Source organism: Gossypium hirsutum, chromosome D08 (genome assembly GCF_007990345.1).
Source record: "Gossypium hirsutum isolate 1008001.06 chromosome D08, Gossypium_hirsutum_v2.1, whole genome shotgun sequence".
In the NCBI taxonomy this organism is placed as follows: Eukaryota; Viridiplantae; Streptophyta; class Magnoliopsida; order Malvales; family Malvaceae; genus Gossypium; species Gossypium hirsutum.
In genome coordinates, this window is record NC_053444.1 from 58,195,083 (window position 1) to 58,215,732 (window position 20,650).

Sequence of the window (20,650 nt, forward strand, 5' to 3'; positions counted from 1 at the left end):
ACCGATCCTTTATTAAGGTGTGATCGGCCCACCTTAAAAACAATTTTGGTTTGCGAAATTTGAGAAAATAGGTTCGGGAGTCAGTTACGCACGAGGAAGGATTAGCACCCTCGCAACGCCCAAAATTGGTACCAAATTGATTTTAAATGCCTTGGTGTCAAAAATTTGAAAAGACTTTAAAATGAAGCTTTTTATTTCATGAATGGATTAAAATAATAAGACAACTCGTATTTCAAAGAAATAAAACACCACACCCAGTAAGTTAGGGCACAATGTTTTTAAAACCTCAAAACACCCGAATATTGCCTTTTGTTTTTGAAAATTCTTATTTCGAAAAGAAAATGTCATGACCAGTAAGTTAGGACCCAACATTCTGAATTCCCGAGAATAAGCTTTTATTTAAAATTTGTGAATTTGTTGCAAAACAAATACTTGGCTTCCTAAATTCATCGAAAAAAATAATCGCGATCCAGTAAGTTAGGACACGACCTCTCACGAGAACCAGGAATACCAAATATTTTAGAATTTATAAAATATGATGATTTAAATACTTTGAGAAAAGCAAAATATATTTTTAAAAGGGAGGTTAAAAAAAGGGTTAAGGTATAACCTGGAACGGATACCCTAATTTCAAACAAATATTTACAAGCATATACAAGTACATTGTATAATTAAATTTACAACTAAAAAGAAGGAATGAAACACATCAAATAAAAAAAAACTAATAAAAATGCATGTATATATGTGTACGAAAACTATGAAAATAAAATAAAGATAAAAAAAGTATGTGTAAATATTTACAAAATAAAAAATATATAAGTATATATAAAATATAAAGTATATAAAAGTTTTTAAAAAAAATATATATAAAAACGTATGCATTAAAATACGCAAGTATTCAAGAAAGGTTTTAAAGAATACATATATAAAAATGTATATATTTGATATAAAAATATGCGTATGTACTACAAAAAAAAATGCATATATATTATGTAAAAACCATGCGTGTATGAATATAAAGATAATGATAATAACCATAATAAATAATAAATAACAATATAATGATAAATATTCAAAAATAAAAATAAAAGGAAAAAAATGGGCTAAATTGAACTTAAAAAACAAAAATGGGGCGAATTTTGAATAAAATTTTAAGAGAAAGGGCCCACTTGAACACGCGCGCCACTATGGGGGACTAAAAGGGAAATTATTCCCTCCCTCCAGAAACGCTGCACAGCAAGGGACCAAATTGAAGCAAAAATAAAATGTGCGCCCCCAATTTCTAAAAAAAAACAAAACAAGTTTAATTGAAATGCGCTGCAAACTGGAGGGGCCAACTGCGCAAATATCCCATGTGACGTCAGAGCGCACGGATCCTCCCCTTCGGGTCGAGTCACCGCGCGGGTCAGGGCCTGGACGAAACGACGCCGTTTTGATTGTTAATTAAAACAATTTTCCTCCTTGTCAAAATCATTTAGGACCGAATGAGGGAAAAAAAACACAACAGGTGCTCTGCTAGGGTTTTATCCCTAGCTTCCTCGCATCACTCCTCAGCCCACGCCGGCGCTCCGATCACGACGGAGATGGCCACTGGTCTGGCGTCCTCGGTGAATGGGGTAAAATCCTTTCCCCTTTTCCTTGTTTTTCCTTTTTTTTTAAAAACGCAAAAAAAGAAAAGATAAAAAATAAAATAAAATAAAATAAAAACTACAAAACTTGATTCACCTTTAAAAAATAAATTTGTATTCTCTGTTTTTGCTTTTGATTTCTTTGTCAATCACTCCTTCTGTAATATCTGTCCCCTGTTACAGATTATAGAAGGGCCTTTTATAGGCCGAAAAAAGAAATAAAAATACAATTATTTTGCTTGTTTTTTTCTCTTCGGACTCATTGAGTCCGCATTCGCAGGTGAACGTGGAGCAAACGGCGCGCATGGGGTGGTCGATTCCGAGACGTGCGGTGCCTGGGAACTGCTGGAGGCGGAGTTGGGAGACAAGCGGCTGCTGGGTGCATTCGGGGCTAGGGTTCTCCTTTCCTTTTTGTTTTTTTGGTGTATTGGGCTTGTGCGGGCCTGTATTTGTTGGACTGTTAATTTTATTTGGACTTGGGTCAATTGGGCCCTATTACAAAGACAAACTTAACTATAAGTTTGGTTCGGATAGCAAGGCAGATAGGCAAGCTTCCATTTTGGTAGCATCAAAGAAGCGAGACAAAAGGTGTCGCTATTGTAAGAAGTTAGGTCACGTCAAAGCAAATTGTTATAAACTGCGAAATAAAAGGGTTGTTAAGAGTAACGAGGAAGATGTAGTTGGTGTTAATTTGACCAACAAAAGCTGTGATGATTTCTTGTTAATGCCAACGAGCGTTAGCTTTGAGCTTACATCTGAGTGGATCATAGATTCAGGGTGTTCTTTTCATATGTGCTCCAACAGAGAATGGTTCTCTACATACAATTTGGTTGAAGGTGGAGTTGTGCGCATGAGAAATGGTTCATCTAATAAGGTAATCGGTATTGGTACTGTTAAATTAGAATGCACGATGGGACGATTAGGACACTCTCAGATGTCAAATATGTACCTGATTTACAAAAGAACCTCATCTCCTTAAGTATTTTAGACTCGAAAGGTTGCAGAATCAACATCGAGTCAAGCGACATTAAGGTGTCTCGTAGGGCTCTCATTTTGTTAAAAGATAAGATCGACAATTTTTATATTCTGGAAGGTTCTACAGTAATCGGTGAAACCAGATGTCCCTCATTCGTTACGGAGTCGAAGTTAACTCATTTGGAGCGGAGATAACTTGGTTATAGGAGCGAAAAAGGTATGACCATTTCGTTGAAGAAAGGTTTTCTTTTGGATACAAGTTTTGAAAAGTTAGGGTACTGTATTCGTGAAAATCAAACCCGAGTTAGTTTTGATTTGGCATTGCACAAGTCGAATGCTAGAAGTCTTCTAGCTTCTAAGCACATATTTGACTCAGTTAATTCCCTGCATAGTCCAAGATAGGCCCGTGGTGGATTTTGACAAAGATGGCGTTGTGGAAATATGAGTCAATGTGGAGATTTGTTGAGTATGCCTCATATTTCAATCAAATTTGAGAGATATTCTCCCAATTAAACTCTGTTTATTTATTTCAGTGTAACTCTGATTAATCTAGATTATTTCATTATTTAACCTACGAATTTAGCCTATAAATAGGCTCTTTTACAACCTTAGAAAATACACCCATTAAAATATTTGAACTCATAACACATTTGGAGAATTTCGTGTTTACGTTTTGAGGGTTCTTTATTTTCGATTTTCGGGGTTTAGTTTTTATCTCTATCTTTTGTACTCTTTGTTCGTTTGTCATTATAGTAAAATTATCTTTACTCGTGGTTTTGTATCCTCTTTGGAAGGGTTTTTCACATTAAATTTGTATATTCAATTTCTTAATTTCTTCCGCTATTTTTTTACTTGTTCGTTACTTAATCGAGTCAATCCAAACAAATATTTTATTAATTTTTGAATAATAAAACAGCTTTTGAGCTGGCTGGGTCTAAAACGGGCCTGAACTTAAAAAAAATTGAAACTAAGCCTTAGCCCGGCCCAACCTATTAATTTTAACCAAAATTGTATTTGGATGTAGTTGTTGAGGATTGGGTTTTGGTCCGGCCTGTCCAAAACTGAAACATGGGTCAGCTTTACCAAGTGAATCCAACTCTTTTTGTTTTCCTTTTCAGAATGAATCAGAGAAAAAAAACAAACTAAAAATTCCTCAAGGGTTGGTACTGCCACGTTAACAAAGTCCAAACAGAACTGGTAGTTGAGAGCGTATATGTTAGGCTTGCCAAGAAGGGTAGATATCTAGGAGCCACTCACTGACCATTCAATTCTCTGCTTCATTAACCGCCAAACTCTCTCCATGTTTTTATACTCATTCACTTCGCTTCTCTTGTTTCTCACTAATCATCTCAGTCTCCCCTTCTCACTCTTTGCCTCTTCTGACTGTTGGCTAATAATGGCTCCAAAGAAGGCTGGAGTGAGCAAAAGGGTTTTTAACAAAGGTTCATGGACAGCTGAGGAAGATAGAAGATTGGCTAAATATATTGAGATTCATGGTGCAAAGAGATGGAAAACAATCGCCATTAAATCAGGTAATTTACTTTCTGTTGAAGAGAAACTCCATTTTTGGAGCATTGGAATTAACGGGTTGGTTTGTTTTGATGTATAGGTTTGAATCGATGCGGCAAGAGTTGCAGGTTGAGATGGTTGAACTACTTGAGACCTAACATTAAGAGAGGCAACATATCAGATGAAGAAGAGGACTTAATTATTAGGCTTCATAAACTGCTGGGAAACAGGTGGTCTTTGATTGCTGGGAGACTTCCAGGGCGAACAGACAATGAAATTAAGAACTACTGGAATTCCCATTTGAGCAAGAAAATGATAAACCATGATGTCAGAACAGAACAAACTTCCTCCTCGGAACAAATTGTGCCTCACAAAGCATGGGAAACTGTCCAGATGGAAGAAGAAGAGGTAGTAAAAGGAAGTGATGAAATTGAAAACTCTGAATTCAGCATTGATGTGGACGAATTCTTTGACTTCTCAACGGAAGGTTGCTTTGGTTTGGATTGGGTGAATAAGTTCCTTGAACTTGATGACCAACAGGATCCATTAGCAATGGTATAATAAGTTTGTAATTAACATGTTTCCTTGAATAAATAAATAAATAAAGAGATGTTCTCAGTCTAAATTTCTAGGCTATGATCAGATGTTCTCAGTCTAAATGTCTAAATTTCTTGGCCTAACTTTTGAAGTGAAGAAAAAAACAACAACTATTGGTGTGTAGATTTCTTGAATCAATTTTCAGTTGATTTGCTCCAAGAATTTTGAGGCCGAAAGGGTTTTAAAGGGTCAACGTCAAATATAATTGGTCGAGGTACTTAGCTACTGAAATTCACATATTTATGTGGTGTTTGTACTTTTTTTGTGTGATGATTGAGTCTAAGATATTTATATTTATACAGTTATTGATAATTTGTGTTTTACGAATTTTAACATGTTGGTATATTCATATCATGTCATATACACTCTGTATCAACAATACACATTCTGGCATAGGCATCTGCCGTACTGTATCCAGCTCCAAGCACTGATATCTGAAAATGGGTGATGGGACCAGCTCCTTAGGCAATAAAAGCCTTCAAATAGTGTCAGCTGATGCTTGCTGCTTAGTCACTAGTTTTGGCCCTTTGGAGCTATCCATCTTTGTAGTTTTGGCCCTTTGGAGCTATCCATCTTTGTTGCAAAATGTTCCCATTTATCAAAGCTAGCTAGGACTGAGGAATTTGGATTTGGTTCAGCCTGTTATACCATATAGAATGGAGTATCATGTGGAACAGATCATATCTCATTGGATTTGGATTCCATAGAAAATGCTTCTGCACCATCTTCACATTCATTAACATTTGCAGGTACCTTTTCAACGGAATAGCCAAGAGAATTTCCTTTAGCTTCGGAATATCGATTTCAGCCACCGTCACAGAAAATGCTTTCCACTCTAGGACTTCACTTAAAGGTAGGACAAAGTTGTCTGCAATAATCACTGGCACGCACTCGTAATATATAGCCTCCACAATCCGAGGGCTGTTCACTTCATATCCCATAGGGCATATACAATATTTACTCGATTTCATATGCCGAACATAACTCATGTTTTTAGAAACTCGACGCGATAAAGGACCATAGATTCTCATGTCTGCATCTTTGTTTAGCCAATGCTTGAGAAGTTTGGGACGGACCTTTCCATGCATTTTTCCAGCAAAGAAAGCAAGGATCGGGCGCTGCGAAACTCGGATCCCACCACCAATATTTCTAAGAGGTTTACTGGCAATTCTTATGGCAGTTTCTGGTAAAGAAACATCCTTTCCAGCAACGAAATTCTCTTTCAGGTCAGCATTGCATAGAGCTTTTATGGCGTTATCTTTTAGTTCCACATGCTCCGTGGTTATGAAAGGACCCTGCTAATGGTTAAGATGCAGGTTAGAGGAGATTTTGAAGTTCCACATGCATATACATATATAAAAATGGTCTGTTTGTTGAGGTCCAGTAAAGGTGGTCACTGTCTGCAAAACAAAGAACGGAGCACCACAGCCGAGGCTCGGTTCTTTGTTTGGCAGGCGCTCCGACTGCCCAAACAATGACCATGTTCAGTAGATGATTGAAGAATAAAGCAGACAACTGTACCCAATCATGGCAAGCAACAAGAAAATGATCAGATCCATGTGTACGGTTCCAAAAGGGATACTTTGAGGCTATCATGTTCACATAGTCCCTTAGGAACTTTGACAGTGGTCTGAGATTATGCGAGTTCCGGACATAAAGTGCCAACTCCAGCTGGCGTGAACTATATGGCAGATAAAATAAATGAGCCTTTTCTGGTTCTTTTGTAACAAATTCCCTGTTTGCCTCCATTAACTTCATAAACCATCCTTCAGAAGCATAAATACCATTCAAACGAGGTTGATGAAAAATGGGCTTCTTTCCATCACGGTAAATGTAGACTTTAAGTATCATCTCCATCAACTCGTAGCTCCTAATAGTTTAAGACAAGAAATTTGAATTTCTATACATTATTACCATAAGAACACAGTTGCTGTTATGAAATGTACCGTACCTTTTGAAAATCGAAATATTTTGAAATACCGGAGCGTACAGATAAGAATCATTGCCTACGTTCTCGACTAATGGTGCATGCTCGATTTCCCTTTTAGCATAAAGAAGAGCCTCATGTGATGATAATGACTGAAGGTATCTCTGAATCAGAAGTCATGACACTATAGTTTAGATTATCAATACCATCTATTGATCATACTTTTATAAAACAGCTCTAAGATCTTCACCTGTAAGTGACGGGGCACCGATCTACGAGGGGGAGGATGTACAACCTTTAGTACATCAATCGTTTTCCTCCTGTTTTGCCTCATACGAAGAACTCTAGCGCTTTCTTTAGATTCGATAGATGAATTCAGTGAAACAAAGGGAGCACTTGTAACCAGCTGAGATTTATCCAACCTTGCCTCTGTCAAGTTCTTGCTCAAATGCATGGTACCATTCGGAGATTCGAACCGGCTGTTACGGTGATAAGCAAGTAAAAAGGTTGGGAGTATTATCCCAGCTATTGACATAACTGCACCGGCAAGAAACAACTTTCTCCAGTCGATTTTGCGCCATGCGAAACGCCGGATTAGTTCTTTAAACAGAGCTAGGGAAACATGCTCCAATTGTTTCCTCAGTTCATCGTATATGATGATTTCTTCAAACTTGCCTTGGCCTTAACAAAAACAGATCCCTCAAGATTGGTAATTTCAGCCATTTGGTTCCATGAGAAACATAAACATGTGAATATTACAGCATACCTGAGTTTTGGATCGAAGCTGGACTTTGTTCCTGTCCCGTCGGATGCCTTTGCTTTTCCGGCATCATCTAGGCTATCCTGTTAATGATACAGTCACTAACAAGAGGCAGGTAAAAGATAATATGAAGTATCAACGGTTCTAAGAAAAGCTTTTGAGAGGTAAATACAGTAGAAATGAATTTGTTGTTATAAACTGCATACGAAAGTCCTACTTTTTACGCGGGGTAATAAATATTTAACTGGAAGTTTATTTGTTAAGCAACCTGAAATCTTAAAACAGGGGAAGAAAGATATACGTAGAAGAAAGACAGGGAAAGAAGAAGGAGAGATTGAGAGATTATGTACCTGAAAGAAGAGATATAAAGATTCTGGGAATTGAAGGGATGTGAACAAAGAGAGAAAATATGGGAAAAAGTGTTTGTAAGAGAAAGAAATGAGTGAAAAAGACAGAGATTTTAATGCAGGGGAATAGCGAGAGAGACGGTAACTGTCTTGGTAGTTTGCTTATGCTATATATAGATATGGCTGACTTTCGTTTTAACTGTATGTTCTTTTCATTGTTTATCTTGTTTGGATTCCGATTGTTAGTGTCAGTTAATCGCAAATTAATTTTGTTGGAGAAATTATTAAAATATAGAATTAATTAAAAAACTCACAGCATCGCCAAAATTTTATTTTAACTTTCATATAATTTTTACTATTTTTCAAAAAAAAAATCCACTCAACTTGTTATATCTTTACAAACTTTTTAACCCAGATGTCACAAATTAAATGCTAATTCTGTTGGAGAAATGGTTAAAATACTCTTTTATGCACAAAATAAATTATAATATTTGAGTGTGCTATATTTACTATTTTTAATCAGATGTATTTATCTATTTAAATTTTTTATTTTAATCTCATATATATTACATATATGTTTTTATTATCAACTTAAAATCATACATTTCATTATTTAAAAAATGTTATTTTGATTATGTATACATGTGCTTTAAATATGTGAATTTAACACGTATACGATTTATTGAATGAAATAAATACATGTATCAAATATTATTTATATCGAAAATCTTTATTTTTATTGGATGGGACATTAGATTTTGGACAGTTATAAGTAGAAATGATAAAACTCAAGGATTTCATGTTGATACATTTTAAATAAAGATTTTTCTATTGAAAAAGAGCACAAGGTGGAACAAGACAATGGTGGTAAATGCTTTTTTCACTCCGCTTCTGTCTATTATTTTACCTTTTATCATATTGTAGGTAATGCATGTAAAAACTATGTCTTTAGAATGTGAGGATGTGTTTAAAAATAAAATATAATTCCCACTACAATGGTTAATTTGGTTGTTATAAAAAAGGTAAGATAACTCTTTTAGCCCTCTTTATTTACAATTTTGTGTCAATTTGGTCCTTACTCTTTAAAAGTACATAAAAATTTATTTTTGTTTTTTTCAATAAAAATATAAAAATTGTGAAAATTTAGAAACTCTTTAAATTAAAAAAATAAAAATATCCAAAAATTAAAAAATATAATATGTTATTTACTTAGACTTATCTACGACAGGCCGAGGTCAAAGTCCAAAAAGAATTTCAAATTTGGACTCGTTTTCAGCCATATCCACCCAAAAAGTCCATTTCACTATTCAAATTTTAATAAAATATTTAAAATATATTTTAATTATTTAAATTGAATCTCAGGATATAAACCTTCTCCAAGCCCAACCCAAATCGGATCAAGGCTGCCCAATCATGGACATGCCTATTAATTTACTCTATGAATGGTAATAATGCCTCTCTAAACTTTTAACTATTCATTCAATCCATATTAAATAAAATTAAACTAATCTTTTTTTAAAATTTCAATCAAACTAATTATATATCAAAAATATATTTATGTAAATTTAATTATAAAGTATATAAAATATTAGTATAAAATAATTATTAAATAATGATAAAAACTATGAATATGTTCAAACTAAATTTAATACAAATTTTTATGTTCAAAATATATTATATTAAAAGAATTTTAAATAAAAAAAATCTTATTTTGGTAAAATACAAATGCAATAAATTAAATATTGAAATTTTCATATAGTGTTTTTTTAACAAAAAGTTTATATAATATTTTTAAATTTAATTCAAATAGATAATTTGTATTATTATTTAATTCAAATTTTTTATATATGAAAATAATTAAAAATTAATTATTTATAATTCATGAAGTAAATTTTTAAATAATCTGAATGGATTTAGAGTTTGTATCATCATTGTAAAATTATTTTATACTAATATTTTATATACTTAATAATTAAGTTTACATAAAAATATTTTTGATATATAATTAATTTGATTAAAAAATAAGTTAAAAAATATTTAAGTTTGATTTAATATGGATTGAACAAATAGCTCAAATTTTGGAGAAACCTTATTACCATTCATGGAGTAAATTAATAAATTCGTCAATGGGCCCAACAGCCCGCCCAACTCGACCAGCCTTAGCTTGAGTTTGGACAAAGTTTGTTATGTTTCGGGCCAAACCGACCCGAATTCAATTTAAATGACAAAAATATTTTTTAAATTTTAATTTAATTGTAAACCATATAACAATATAAGGGTAAACTTTTTGAATTTTTTTTATATTTTTATATATTTTAAATTATTTTATTTTTAAGTTTTAATGAGTTTTTATTTTTTACATTTTATTGAGAATACAAAAAAATAACTTTTAAAATTTATTAACTGTTTTAAATAATAAATAATATTTTTTAAAACCGTAAATATGAATTGTATTAAAATTCAATCTTATTTAATTCTTTTAATAATATAAGAATTAATTAATTATTTCATTTAATTTATTTAATATTATTTGATTCTATCAATAATATAAGAATTAATTAATTCATATAATAGAGAAATTACCTTAATAATATCCTTATAATAAAAACACATGCCATGTCCTTTAATCGTAAATAATATATGGTGGACATAAATTATGTGGTTTTTTTTTTCCTTTTTCTTTTTGCTAGAATTATACAATTTGTTTTCTATCGTCGTGCCATTTTTTTATTATTCTCATCTTATACACGTTAAAAAACCTTGTCTTTTTATTTAACACATCTATTAGTATTTAGGCTGATATTTCAAATATTAAAAAGTATAAGATTAAAAATATTGAGGTTTGTTTCATGAAAATTGATTTATGGAAAATATTTTTAAGTTAGTCAATAAAGAATGACTTATAGATAAATGAGAAATAAACCCCATTTCTTATAAATTGACTTACTTTTGTGAGACTTAAGTTATTTTTCAGAAAAAAAAAAACTTCTTTACAAATAATTTTATTTTATATAAAAATTAACTTAAATTAATTTTAATATTATTATATTAATAATACATTTTATTTTAATTTTTTAAAAATATTTAAATATTAATATCAAATATTATAGTGTTCAATATTATTAAACATACATAGTTAACTATTTATATTTAATAAAATAAATAATTATTAATTTAATAAATTATTTAATTTAATATCTTATTTTAATAATAACAATAACAATTTTAAATTAAGTAATACTATTACTATATTATTGAAAAATATTTGTACTAATATTTCAATAATAATTATATATTACAATTTATAAATATTTAAATGCTTTATAGTATAAAAAATATGAATATTTCTTTAAATTATGCATAGTTTCAGTTATCCCCTCCAATTCTGCCACTATCTACATTTTAATATGTAATTTAAATTAAATTTTAATTAGGTATTATTTATTATTAAGTTTATATACTATATTAATTATAAAATAAATTTTGATTGTTAAAATGAAATGTTAATATAATATTTTATAACAAATATATTTATATTTTAATTAAAAATAACTTTTAGAAAATAATTTTAAGAAAATTTGTTAAAATGAAAAATAAAATCATCTAAGTACTAGAAAATCAATCCATTTTCCCTAAATCATTTTCCAAAAGGTATATTTCCAATGAAACATACGTGGCCTAAATTAGAATAGAGGGATTAAATCCATACCAAGCACTAAGAACAGGGACTATTGGAAGAATTTCATCAAAATTATATTTAGACCAACAGCTCGGGAGCACGTGCGGGGCTTATGGCGGCCCATCCAGCTGATTAGATAAATAAATATTTTAGAGGGTCCAGATTATATGTGGAGCCTCGGACCAAATTCCCATTGCTTTATCTCTCTTTGAAACCCTCCCCAAACCCAATCTCAATCCCAAACCCTAGAGCTGCATGATGATCGCTAATCCTTTCCGTCTCTCCAATCTTTGATTGAGCTTCTCCAACATTTTTAATATTCCCTATTCGATTTTGGCTTTTCTGAATCTCAACCTTCGACGCTGCCGTGTTTTTCTTTGAAGATCGATCGGTGGTGGGATTGTCTGTCGAAGATTACTTTTGGGTCGAGTTTTAGAAGATCTGGATCAGCGGAGAATTGATTGTTTCGGACCCATTTTTCTAATAAAACAATCGAAGAGCTCGTGTGAATTTGACGAATGGCTATGGCCAAGTGGATTTTTAATAATTCCTTGTGATTTGCCCTGATATTTTTGGGAACTTCTGGATTCGCTTACAAATTCGAAAAAGATCGGCGGTTTTTTGATAAAATTCTGGAGAAACTGTAAGGATAGATTTCTTGAAGAGAGAGCTTCGGATTTTGCATCGGCGAGGAATCACGAGTTTGGTTTGATTTCTTTTAGAATTAAGAAAAAAAATAAAGAATTTTTGTACTGTTCAATTTGGTTTTTTCTTTTTTCTTTTTTGAATATCAGGCCTATATAAATATTTTTTGGAAGGCCAATAAATAAGCTAATTACATTGTTTTTTTATTAATTTAATTTTTGTTCATCATCATCATCATCATCATCATTATTACTATTAAGAGGAAAAGAAAGGAAAAATGGCTGTTTATTACAAGTTTAAGAGTGCAAGAGACTTTGATTCAATTGCCATGGGTGGTCCATTTATAAGCGTTGGTACTTTGAAAGAAAAAATATTTGAATCAAAGCACTTGGGCAGGGGTACAGACTTCGACCTCGTTGTCACTAATGCCCAAACTAACGAAGGTTGGTCATTGCTCTTTGCCAGCTTTGTTCAATTAAATGTTAATAGTAATTTTTTGGGAGCAAAGATGGCATTTAGTACTATGTTCTTACGTACTTAGTGGTTCTCGTCGGTGTTTAAGCTTTCAAATTTGGTTGTTATGTATCTTCGACTGGGTTTCCTCAATTTCAAGTAGAGTTTCTCTTGTGTAGATGGTTTTAACCATGACTAGCTTTCTGTATTTTGAGTGCGTGGAGGTCGGTTCTAAATTCAAAAGTCGGGTTGCAAACTGGTTCCTTGAACCAAGTCAATAGAAAGAATTTTTTGTTTCCTGGAGGGAGTTTTCATTTTTGATAAATTTAGCATAGAAATGTCAATTTGGAGTTTAGCCAAATATATCTTTATGTTGGCCCACTTTGTTTCTTGAATGGATATTTAGTAATTGTTTGTCCGCCATGGATTAGTCTGTTTCTAGTGTTTTATAGACTTGTTCTCTTTTCAATTTCAGAATATCTTGACGAAGCAATGTTAATCCCAAAAAATACTTCTGTTTTAATTCGCCGGGTTCCTGGAAGGCCTCGCATGCCTATTGTTGCTGCTCAAGAGTATTATCTCAATCCCTTAGATACCTAACCAGTCAAATATTTAACTTTATTGTACTTGTTAAAAAAGCAAGTGTAAAAGATTCAATTTACTGCATGAACTATATGTTGTGTGCTTAGATTTGTTCTGGCATGTACTGCCTGCTATTGTTAGACGAAATTTGATTATAGTTTTGAGTTTGGGCTATGTTATGTTTCTCAGGCCTAAGGTGGAAAATCAGACTAAAAATGCTCAACTTGAAAAGATAAACTTTCTGGATGCTGAGTCATCTGTCCCAAAATATGTAAGCATTTTAATCCCAAAATATTCCTTGCGGAAGATTGGTTCGTCTTCACACAACTTGTGTTAACTGTTGTGTATTTGAGGAATGTTGTATTTATCAGCAGGGAAAAAACAGTAGAAACCTAATATCAACCTTCATTTTTTACATATAGACTGAAGACACTGAATGGGATGAATTTGGAAATGATTTATATTCAATCCCTGAAACGCTGCCAGTGCAGTCTAGCAATCCAGTTCATAATGCTCCCCCTTCTAATAAAGCTGATGAAGACAACAAGATTAAGGCTTTAATTGATACTCCTGCCTTGGACTGGCAGCGGTGAGATGACTTCGAATCTCTTTTCCTTTTCATTTCTTGTTTGTTAGTTTGATGTAATTTCCATTGGTTACAATTTTAATTATTTTCGATCAACAGCCAAGGTGCAGATGGTTTTGGACCTGGAAGAGGCTTTGGAAGGGGTATGGGTGGAAGGATGGGTGGGCGTGGTTTTGGTGATTATCTTATGTCCTTTTTGTTTTTTTGCATCATTTATCATGGTGGGTGGGTGTGTGAGTTTGTACATAGGATATTCTTTTTATGTTAATCTCTAGATTATTGACGTTTGATATTTTTCTTTTCCTTAGTATTGTGGCATAAATGGGCCTCCGAGCTTTGTATGTGATATTAGTATTGTGATTTCTTATCATTTTGTGTCTATATATGTTGCATGTGAGTGTGACGGCTTGTCCATAGTTCCTTAAGTGCGAGGTTCTTAGTGGTTTTTGCCCTTGTAAATATATTGAAGTTTGCACCATCACTTTTTTTGCTGCTCTTAACATATAATGATTTTTATATAACATTCATTTTTGAAAGAACAGTGTCCATTTATCCTCATTTTAGATAAGTGGGGTTTGAAATTTTGTGGGACATTTCATTCATATAATTGTACTTCTGAAATTGTATATGGAGTTGAAAATTATTTTTGTTTCTATTGGTTCAACTAGGATTGGAACGCAAAACACCTCCTCCAGGTTATGTTTGTCACCGCTGTAAGGTGCCAGGTATGTTGATTCATAATACTTCTTTTCCTGGACATTATAGCAAAATTGTGCTTATTAAGGAACTTTCATGTAGGGCATTTTATTCAGCACTGCCCCACAAATGGTGATCCAAACTATGATATCAAAAGGGTAAAGCCTCCTACTGGCATTCCAAAGTCGATGCTAATGGCAACTCCAGATGGCTCTTATGCATTGCCGAGCGGAGCAGTTGCAGTTTTGAAGCCCAATGAGTAACTGTTTTGGGTTTTGTCTATGCTTGTAGCAAATTCTTGTTTTGATGCTTGAAAACTAATTTTTTGTTTCAAACAGAGCTGCTTTTGAGAGAGAAATTGAGGGCTTACCTTCCACTCGTCCTGTTGGTGACCTTCCACCTGAACTTCATTGCCCATTGTGCAAGGAAGTAATGAAAGATGCTGTTCTAACTAGCAAATGTTGTTTTACGAGTTTTTGTGATAAATGTGAGTTTCGTAGCTACTTATTCCATTTGTTTTGTGGTTCTTTTTTCCTGCTGATGCTTTTGGTTATGCATGTTGAAACTCACTTTAACAAAATATAACTCAGGTATAAGAGACCACATTATCTCAAAATTAATGTGTGTATGTGGGGCTTCCAACATACTGGCCGATGATCTTCTGCCAAATAAGACCCTAAGAGATACAATTAATCGCATATTGGAGTCTGGTAACAGCAGTGCCGATAATGCTGGAAGCACTTTTCAAGTTCAAGGTTTGTAAGTCATCAACATTATGAAATGAATTTTTCAATGAGTTCTATCATGTAAGAATCATTTTGATTAAGAATCATTATTGATTTGTCCTGTCTTCCAAATTTAGATATGGAATCTGCTCGATGTCCCCAGCCAAAAATTCCATCTCCTACTGCATCTGCTGCATCAAAGGGAGAGCAGAAGCCAGTGTCTGCTAAGGAAGAATGTCCTGATGTGTACGATAAAGCTAATGAGGTTAAGGTAGCTATTCCTCAGCAGGTCTTGGAGAAAGTTAAGGTTGTTAAGGCTGCTGATGCATCTGAGGCTACACTGGAATCAATGAGTGTGAAGGAACCTGCATCACAAGGGAGTGCCCCACTAGCAGAGGAAGAAGTGCAACAAAAGGTGGCTTCTGGAGATGCAGGTAATAGTTATTTGTTTCTTAATTTTTTGATTATATTGGTTTGATCAGTTTGAAAGATAATCTTTATGAATATTGGTACTGATCCTCCCTAGAAAGTGGAGAGGTTTAAGATTCAAACCTGTGTTGGAAACGTTTGACGTGGGGCTATTCTGCTCCGTTTATGCCTTAGTACCATCTCTCCTCTTAAAAGTTGTGGCCAGGATTTGTCCTTTTTGAAAAGCATTTCTGGTGGGTCTATTAACATGCATTCTTCAGGCTGTAAATGTTTATGTGATCTTCTTTCATGTTTCATCTTGCACAAGTAGTTGGATGGATGTTTGTGTGTATCATAGAGAACATAGTATTCCTTCTCTCGTGGGAATCAGTAAATAAATAGATTGAGGTTTAATTTTTGATGCTTTGCTTCTCCAGGGAAGAAAAAGAAAAAGAAGAAGGTCCGTTTGCTAGCAAATGGTAGGTCTACAGCCCCTTTTTTGTATTTGGTGATGTTGGAAGCTGCATTGAGTTTCATAAAAATATTTGGAATATTTAACCTGAATCTTATTCTTTTGTCCTCTAGAGTTGCAATGGAAAACCCCTCAGGATCTTGCAGCTGAGAACTATATGATGTCTATGGGTCCTTCAGCCTATAACCCTTACTGGACTGGTATGCAGCCAGGAATGGATGGGTTTATGGGTCCTTATGCTGGTGCGATGCCTTATATGGGGGGCTATGGACTAGGTCCATTGGACATGCCATTTGGAGGTGTAATGCCTCCAGATCCTTTTGGCGCTCAAGGGTACATGTTTCCTCCTGTCCTGCCTCAGAGGTACAAATAACTTTTGTTAAATAGCCTATATGGTATGTTTATACCAGTTGCAATTTTCTTGCTTGATTGTATGCATGGCATTTTTCTCTGTTTTGAAAGTACTATTGGGTTCAATATCAATGACCTTCATATGCAACTTGATACTATTTGGACATCCATGGTCTCAGTAGCTTTGTTTTAAATGCATTGTAGAGATCTTGCCGACTTCGGAATGGGTATGAATGTCGCCCCACCAATCAGGAGCAGAGAGGAATTCCAGGCTCGGCAAGCTGATTTGCGGAGGAGGCGTGAAAATGAGAGAGGAGGTGAAAGGTACTGAACATACTCTTAAGCTTACTAGGTACACTAATTGTTCACTTCAACTAACTTGGGAATAATTCCCTTTTCATTTTTCTATTCCTGGTTTCATAGTGCATTTAAGTCTTGATACCTTGAAATGTGCTAGGTATAGGTTTAAATTCATATGTTTCTTACCATTCATGGATTACCATGTTTCAGGGATTTCTCCAGAGATCGGGAATTTGGTAGAGAAATGAGCAGCAGTGGTGATTTTTCTTCATTGAAACCAAAATCTGTATGTCTTCATTATTTCCCTAGTTTTTTTTTTTTTTTCTGGTTATGCACATATGGTTCCACTTATTGACATAGGGAAGTCAATAGAAGAGCATAAAAATTGAAGCTTTTTGACAGTCATGTTCACTCCTAAGCTGTCTTAAAGTTTTGACATTTCTACTGGTACTTGTCTGTTTTCTTTCTCGCAAAGTTCTATGGTGGTTTACTTTGAAAAAGGATAAGCGTATGGAGTTGCTCACTGTTTAAGCATTGTATTAGTGTCATTTTGCAGCCTACTGATATTATGTTATCTATATTCTGTACTACTAAATATATGCTCTATAGTCTGCTGCTTTTTTTGTTTTCTCCTGTTTGTTTTATTGAGTTGAAAAATGGAAATAACCAATTCATTCACATATAGTTGGGGACATAAACTAGTCCTATTAAGTTGCTAATTGAAGTGTTAGTGGTGCAAATCTTATTGGGGTTTGAAATAAATCGCCGACTCATTTGCATACAGTTAGACGTAGACTTGTCTTATGAAGTTTCTAATTGAAGTTCTTTTCTAGTTCATCCTGTTTGTCCGTGTTTTTTTCCTTGCTAGTCTTCAAGTATTCTAAAACTACAATTTGTAATCATTCTGTGCTTTTGCCATCTGGTCTTCCCAAGCTTTTCTAGTTTTTTCATCTACCAATTGCTCGTGTTTCCCTGTTCTGTTTTTATCATTAAAATGAACATAAGAGAGATATATGCTTATAGCGGCAATTCATAAAATTCTACTAGAAGTTTCTCTGCTTTTGCTACTCTGTTTCATGATGAGGGCGAGAAGAGTACGATGGCCTTTTGATGAGGGCCAGATAGCAATTCAAAAGAATTCGTAGGAACAAACAAAATAACTTGACAATATGGGATAAAATTTTTATAAAAGAGAGATCCATATTTAGGGTGAGTACTTTTAAGTTGCTAAAGGTTTTTTTATGTTTGTTTGTTGCAGAAGCCTACCCCACAAATGTTAGGTGGTGACCATCGCCATGAACACCCACGGCTCCAATCAGAGAGGACCTCTCATGAACACTCCATGCGGGACCATGAAGCACCTCCCCGCCCTACAAAGAGAAACCCTGACCAGCATCATGATCGTGACTATGACCGTGATCGCCATCATCACCATCGACCTGAGTCTTCCAAGCTTGCCCCTGAAACAGTCACCAAAGCCACTTCCACGACTGCTACTGCAGCAATGGATAAGAGTCAAAAGACAAGTGTGTTTTCTCGCATTAGCTTTCCTGAAGAACACAGCAAGAAACGCAGACTATCTTCGGATGCACCTGCATCTTCTGGCCATCACAAGTCAACTTCCAATGGATACTATGATGACTACAAGACTAGTTCAGCAGCCCCAAAGGCAATTTCTGGTACCAGCGGGGGTGGTAGGAAGAGCAGTCGTAGCAATGCTGTAGATTACGAATCTAGTGATGATGATAGACATTTCAAAAGGAAGCCGTCGAGGTATTCACGGTCACCATCGGCTGAGTGGATAGAACAACCACGGCACTCTAGAGGATCCAAGGAACGCGAGCGTAGCAGCTATAATAAACATAGATAAAAGGGTAAATAATAATATTAGAGTTTGTAACGCTGCGAGTGCTGTGAAGGAGCAGTCGCAATCTCATACTTTTGGACTTATACGTTTAATAATTATATGACATAAAAGCTTTTTGCTTGCTTTGCAATTTAAAATCCGTAATTATGAATTGTGGTGGTTCTATTTCAGTATTCTCTCTTCTAAAATCCGTTATGCATTTTTTTTTCTGTAATAAATATTAAATGGTATTTTCACTTGTCATAAATTTAAGATTTTACTAAGGGCTAGTTTGGATGGGCGGTGTATTTATCTCTGGTGAGGTTAAAAACAGCGGTGGCGGTGAGATTAGTTACAGTAGCGGTGAGATTAGATACTGTAGTGGTGAGATTAGAAACAATGGTGGAGTGTGTGTTTGGATTTAAACGTAGCTATAGCGGTGAGGTGAGAATAAAAAACGACTATTAAGGACATCAGATCAGAATTGATATATAATAGAAGTTTTTTAAATTATTTTACTTTTTTAAAATTATTAAAATATGTGAATTTATAAATTTATTTAATAAAATATTAAAATGTATCTTCCAATATTTTAATGAATTATATAATTAATTTAGATTATTTATTAGATAAAATGATAATTAATAAATGAAAATACTTTAACTTTCAAAGATAACTTGTAAAATAATAAATGAAAATATGGACATTTTTGTCTGCAATAAAACTTGACTGCCCACTGTGTTTAAGCTGGAGCTTTTACCTCCAGTTAGAAATGAGGCTGGCAGTGAGGTTCAAACCTTCAACTGCACCTCACCATTGTTTCTCCAAACACCAACACAGTGCAGGAAAAAAGAATATTCCTTCAAAATTTCATCTCACCATGGCTGATTCTGCATCCAAAGGAAGCCTAATTCAGTTGGTATGGTTCAAATCTTACCATATTTATTTTTTATTAAAATAAAGATTAAAATATTCTCGAATAATATTAATTTATTTTAATTATAGAATGTCATTTTCGTAATATCCTTAACCGGATTGAGTTAAAATAAAAATACTAAAATGTATCGAATTATATTATCTTTTATTAAAATAAAAAGATTTTTTTGTAAAGTTGGAGGGTCAAAAAAATTATTTATACTTTTAATAATTTCTCAGATTCAGTTAATATCTAATTGACTCGTGATAATAACTAAATCAAGAGTTTAAATAATGATATAGATAACAATATTTAATAATTTATATAATTTATAAATTTACAAACCATTTCATATTTATATAAAAGAAGGGCCTTAGGCCTTCCTTACATGACACCTATCCAATATAAGTGTGAATTGTTTTCTCTTTCATTTGACATGAGAAACAAATGGTCAAAATCAATTCTAATCCCTCTGACACCTGTTCAATCCCCCCAATGTTAGTTGATTTTTTTTCCCATGAGAAGCTAATGGCCAAATATCAGTTCTAATCCCTCTGCATTTTATATGACACCTGTCCAATACTCCAATGTCAATCGTTTTCCTTTTCTTTTTTTGACATGATAAGAATGGTTAAATTCTAGATTTATTCTTTCTATTTCGCTCAAATATAAATTTTAATTTTTGTACTTCAATTTTGACATAATTTGGTACCTCGACTGTTATAATGCTATTAGTTTGCCTAAATACTTTACTCTAATTAAAATATTGATGTGAATTTTAAAAATTGTAAACATTGATAAGATTCTCTATTAAATTCAAGTCCATTATAATGTCATTTTTTTTGTTACATGGATCAATTTCAAAATGTCACACCAACAAATTTAATAGAAGAATTTTAACAATGTTAACAAATAGACCTAAATTTTTAGATTTGGAAAGTAGAAGGACTAAATCTTGAAAATAAAACATAAAGATTAAATTCTAAATATACAAGAATTTTGAACATTTTACAACTTCTAAATTTTTACTCTATATTTTAATCAAAAAATAAATAATTACAATGCCCATTACAAGAATTTTAAAATTTTTTATTAAATTCAAATCTATTACAATGTCATTTTTTTTAATTTAAAAATATCATACCAACAAATTTAACAGTGTTAACAAAAGAACCTGAATTTTTAGATTTGGAAAGTCCCTAAAAATAAACTATAAAGATTAAATTCAAAATATACAAAAAGTATTGC

General features: G+C 33.2%; 3 protein-coding genes across 3 annotated transcripts; 2 read left to right on the top strand and 1 right to left on the bottom strand.

The window, feature by feature from the left end:
- Positions 1-3,811: 3,811 nt before the first annotated feature.
- Positions 3,812-4,737, top strand: LOC107929319 (transcription factor MYB3). The gene is made up of 2 exons (XM_016860706.2): positions 3,812-4,135; positions 4,213-4,737. The coding sequence occupies exons 1-2, from the start codon at positions 3,904-3,906 to the stop codon at positions 4,671-4,673; spliced, it is 693 nt and encodes a 230-aa protein (XP_016716195.1). The 5' UTR covers positions 3,812-3,903; the 3' UTR covers positions 4,674-4,737.
- Positions 4,738-5,317: 580 nt separating this feature from the next.
- On the bottom strand, positions 5,318-7,746 carry LOC107929318 (probable glycosyltransferase At5g03795). The gene is made up of 5 exons (XM_041098579.1): positions 7,403-7,746; positions 6,887-7,317; positions 6,661-6,800; positions 6,231-6,579; positions 5,318-6,004 (listed from the first exon to the last, which is right to left on the bottom strand). Exons 1-5 carry the CDS (start codon positions 7,467-7,469, stop codon positions 5,318-5,320), a joined length of 1,674 nt encoding a protein of 557 aa, XP_040954513.1. The 5' UTR covers positions 7,470-7,746.
- A 3,843-nt stretch (positions 7,747-11,589) lies between these two features.
- On the top strand, positions 11,590-18,677 carry LOC107929373 (E3 ubiquitin ligase PQT3-like). The gene is made up of 15 exons (XM_041098580.1): positions 11,590-12,510; positions 12,996-13,092; positions 13,292-13,373; positions 13,525-13,691; positions 13,788-13,864; positions 14,357-14,413; positions 14,487-14,643; positions 14,723-14,871; positions 14,975-15,139; positions 15,247-15,543; positions 15,955-15,996; positions 16,103-16,352; positions 16,545-16,664; positions 16,851-16,926; positions 17,899-18,677. Exons 1-15 carry the CDS (start codon positions 12,345-12,347, stop codon positions 18,508-18,510), a joined length of 2,514 nt encoding a protein of 837 aa, XP_040954514.1. The 5' UTR covers positions 11,590-12,344; the 3' UTR covers positions 18,511-18,677.
- Positions 18,678-20,650: the final 1,973 nt, after the last annotated feature.

Bases quoted from the DNA above. Each gene is read 5' to 3' on its own strand.
- LOC107929319 (XM_016860706.2), top strand. From the start codon at position 3,904: ATGTTTTTATACTCATTCACTTCGCTTCTCTTGTTTCTCACTAATCAT. The intron at 4,136-4,212 runs GTAATTTACTTT...TTTGATGTATAG, and splicing joins AACAATCGCCATTAAATCAG to GTTTGAATCGATGCGGCAAG.
- LOC107929318 (XM_041098579.1), bottom strand. From the start codon at position 7,469: ATGATGCCGGAAAAGCAAAGGCATCCGACGGGACAGGAACAAAGTCCA. The intron at 7,318-7,402 runs GTATGCTGTAAT...GTTTTTGTTAAG, and splicing joins AGCTTCGATCCAAAACTCAG to GCCAAGGCAAGTTTGAAGAA. The intron at 6,801-6,886 runs GTGAAGATCTTA...CTTCTGATTCAG, and splicing joins CGGTGCCCCGTCACTTACAG to AGATACCTTCAGTCATTATC.
- LOC107929373 (XM_041098580.1), top strand. From the start codon at position 12,345: ATGGCTGTTTATTACAAGTTTAAGAGTGCAAGAGACTTTGATTCAATT. The intron at 13,093-13,291 runs GTATTATCTCAA...TATGTTTCTCAG, and splicing joins CCTATTGTTGCTGCTCAAGA to GCCTAAGGTGGAAAATCAGA. The intron at 14,414-14,486 runs GTATGTTGATTC...ACTTTCATGTAG, and splicing joins TCACCGCTGTAAGGTGCCAG to GGCATTTTATTCAGCACTGC.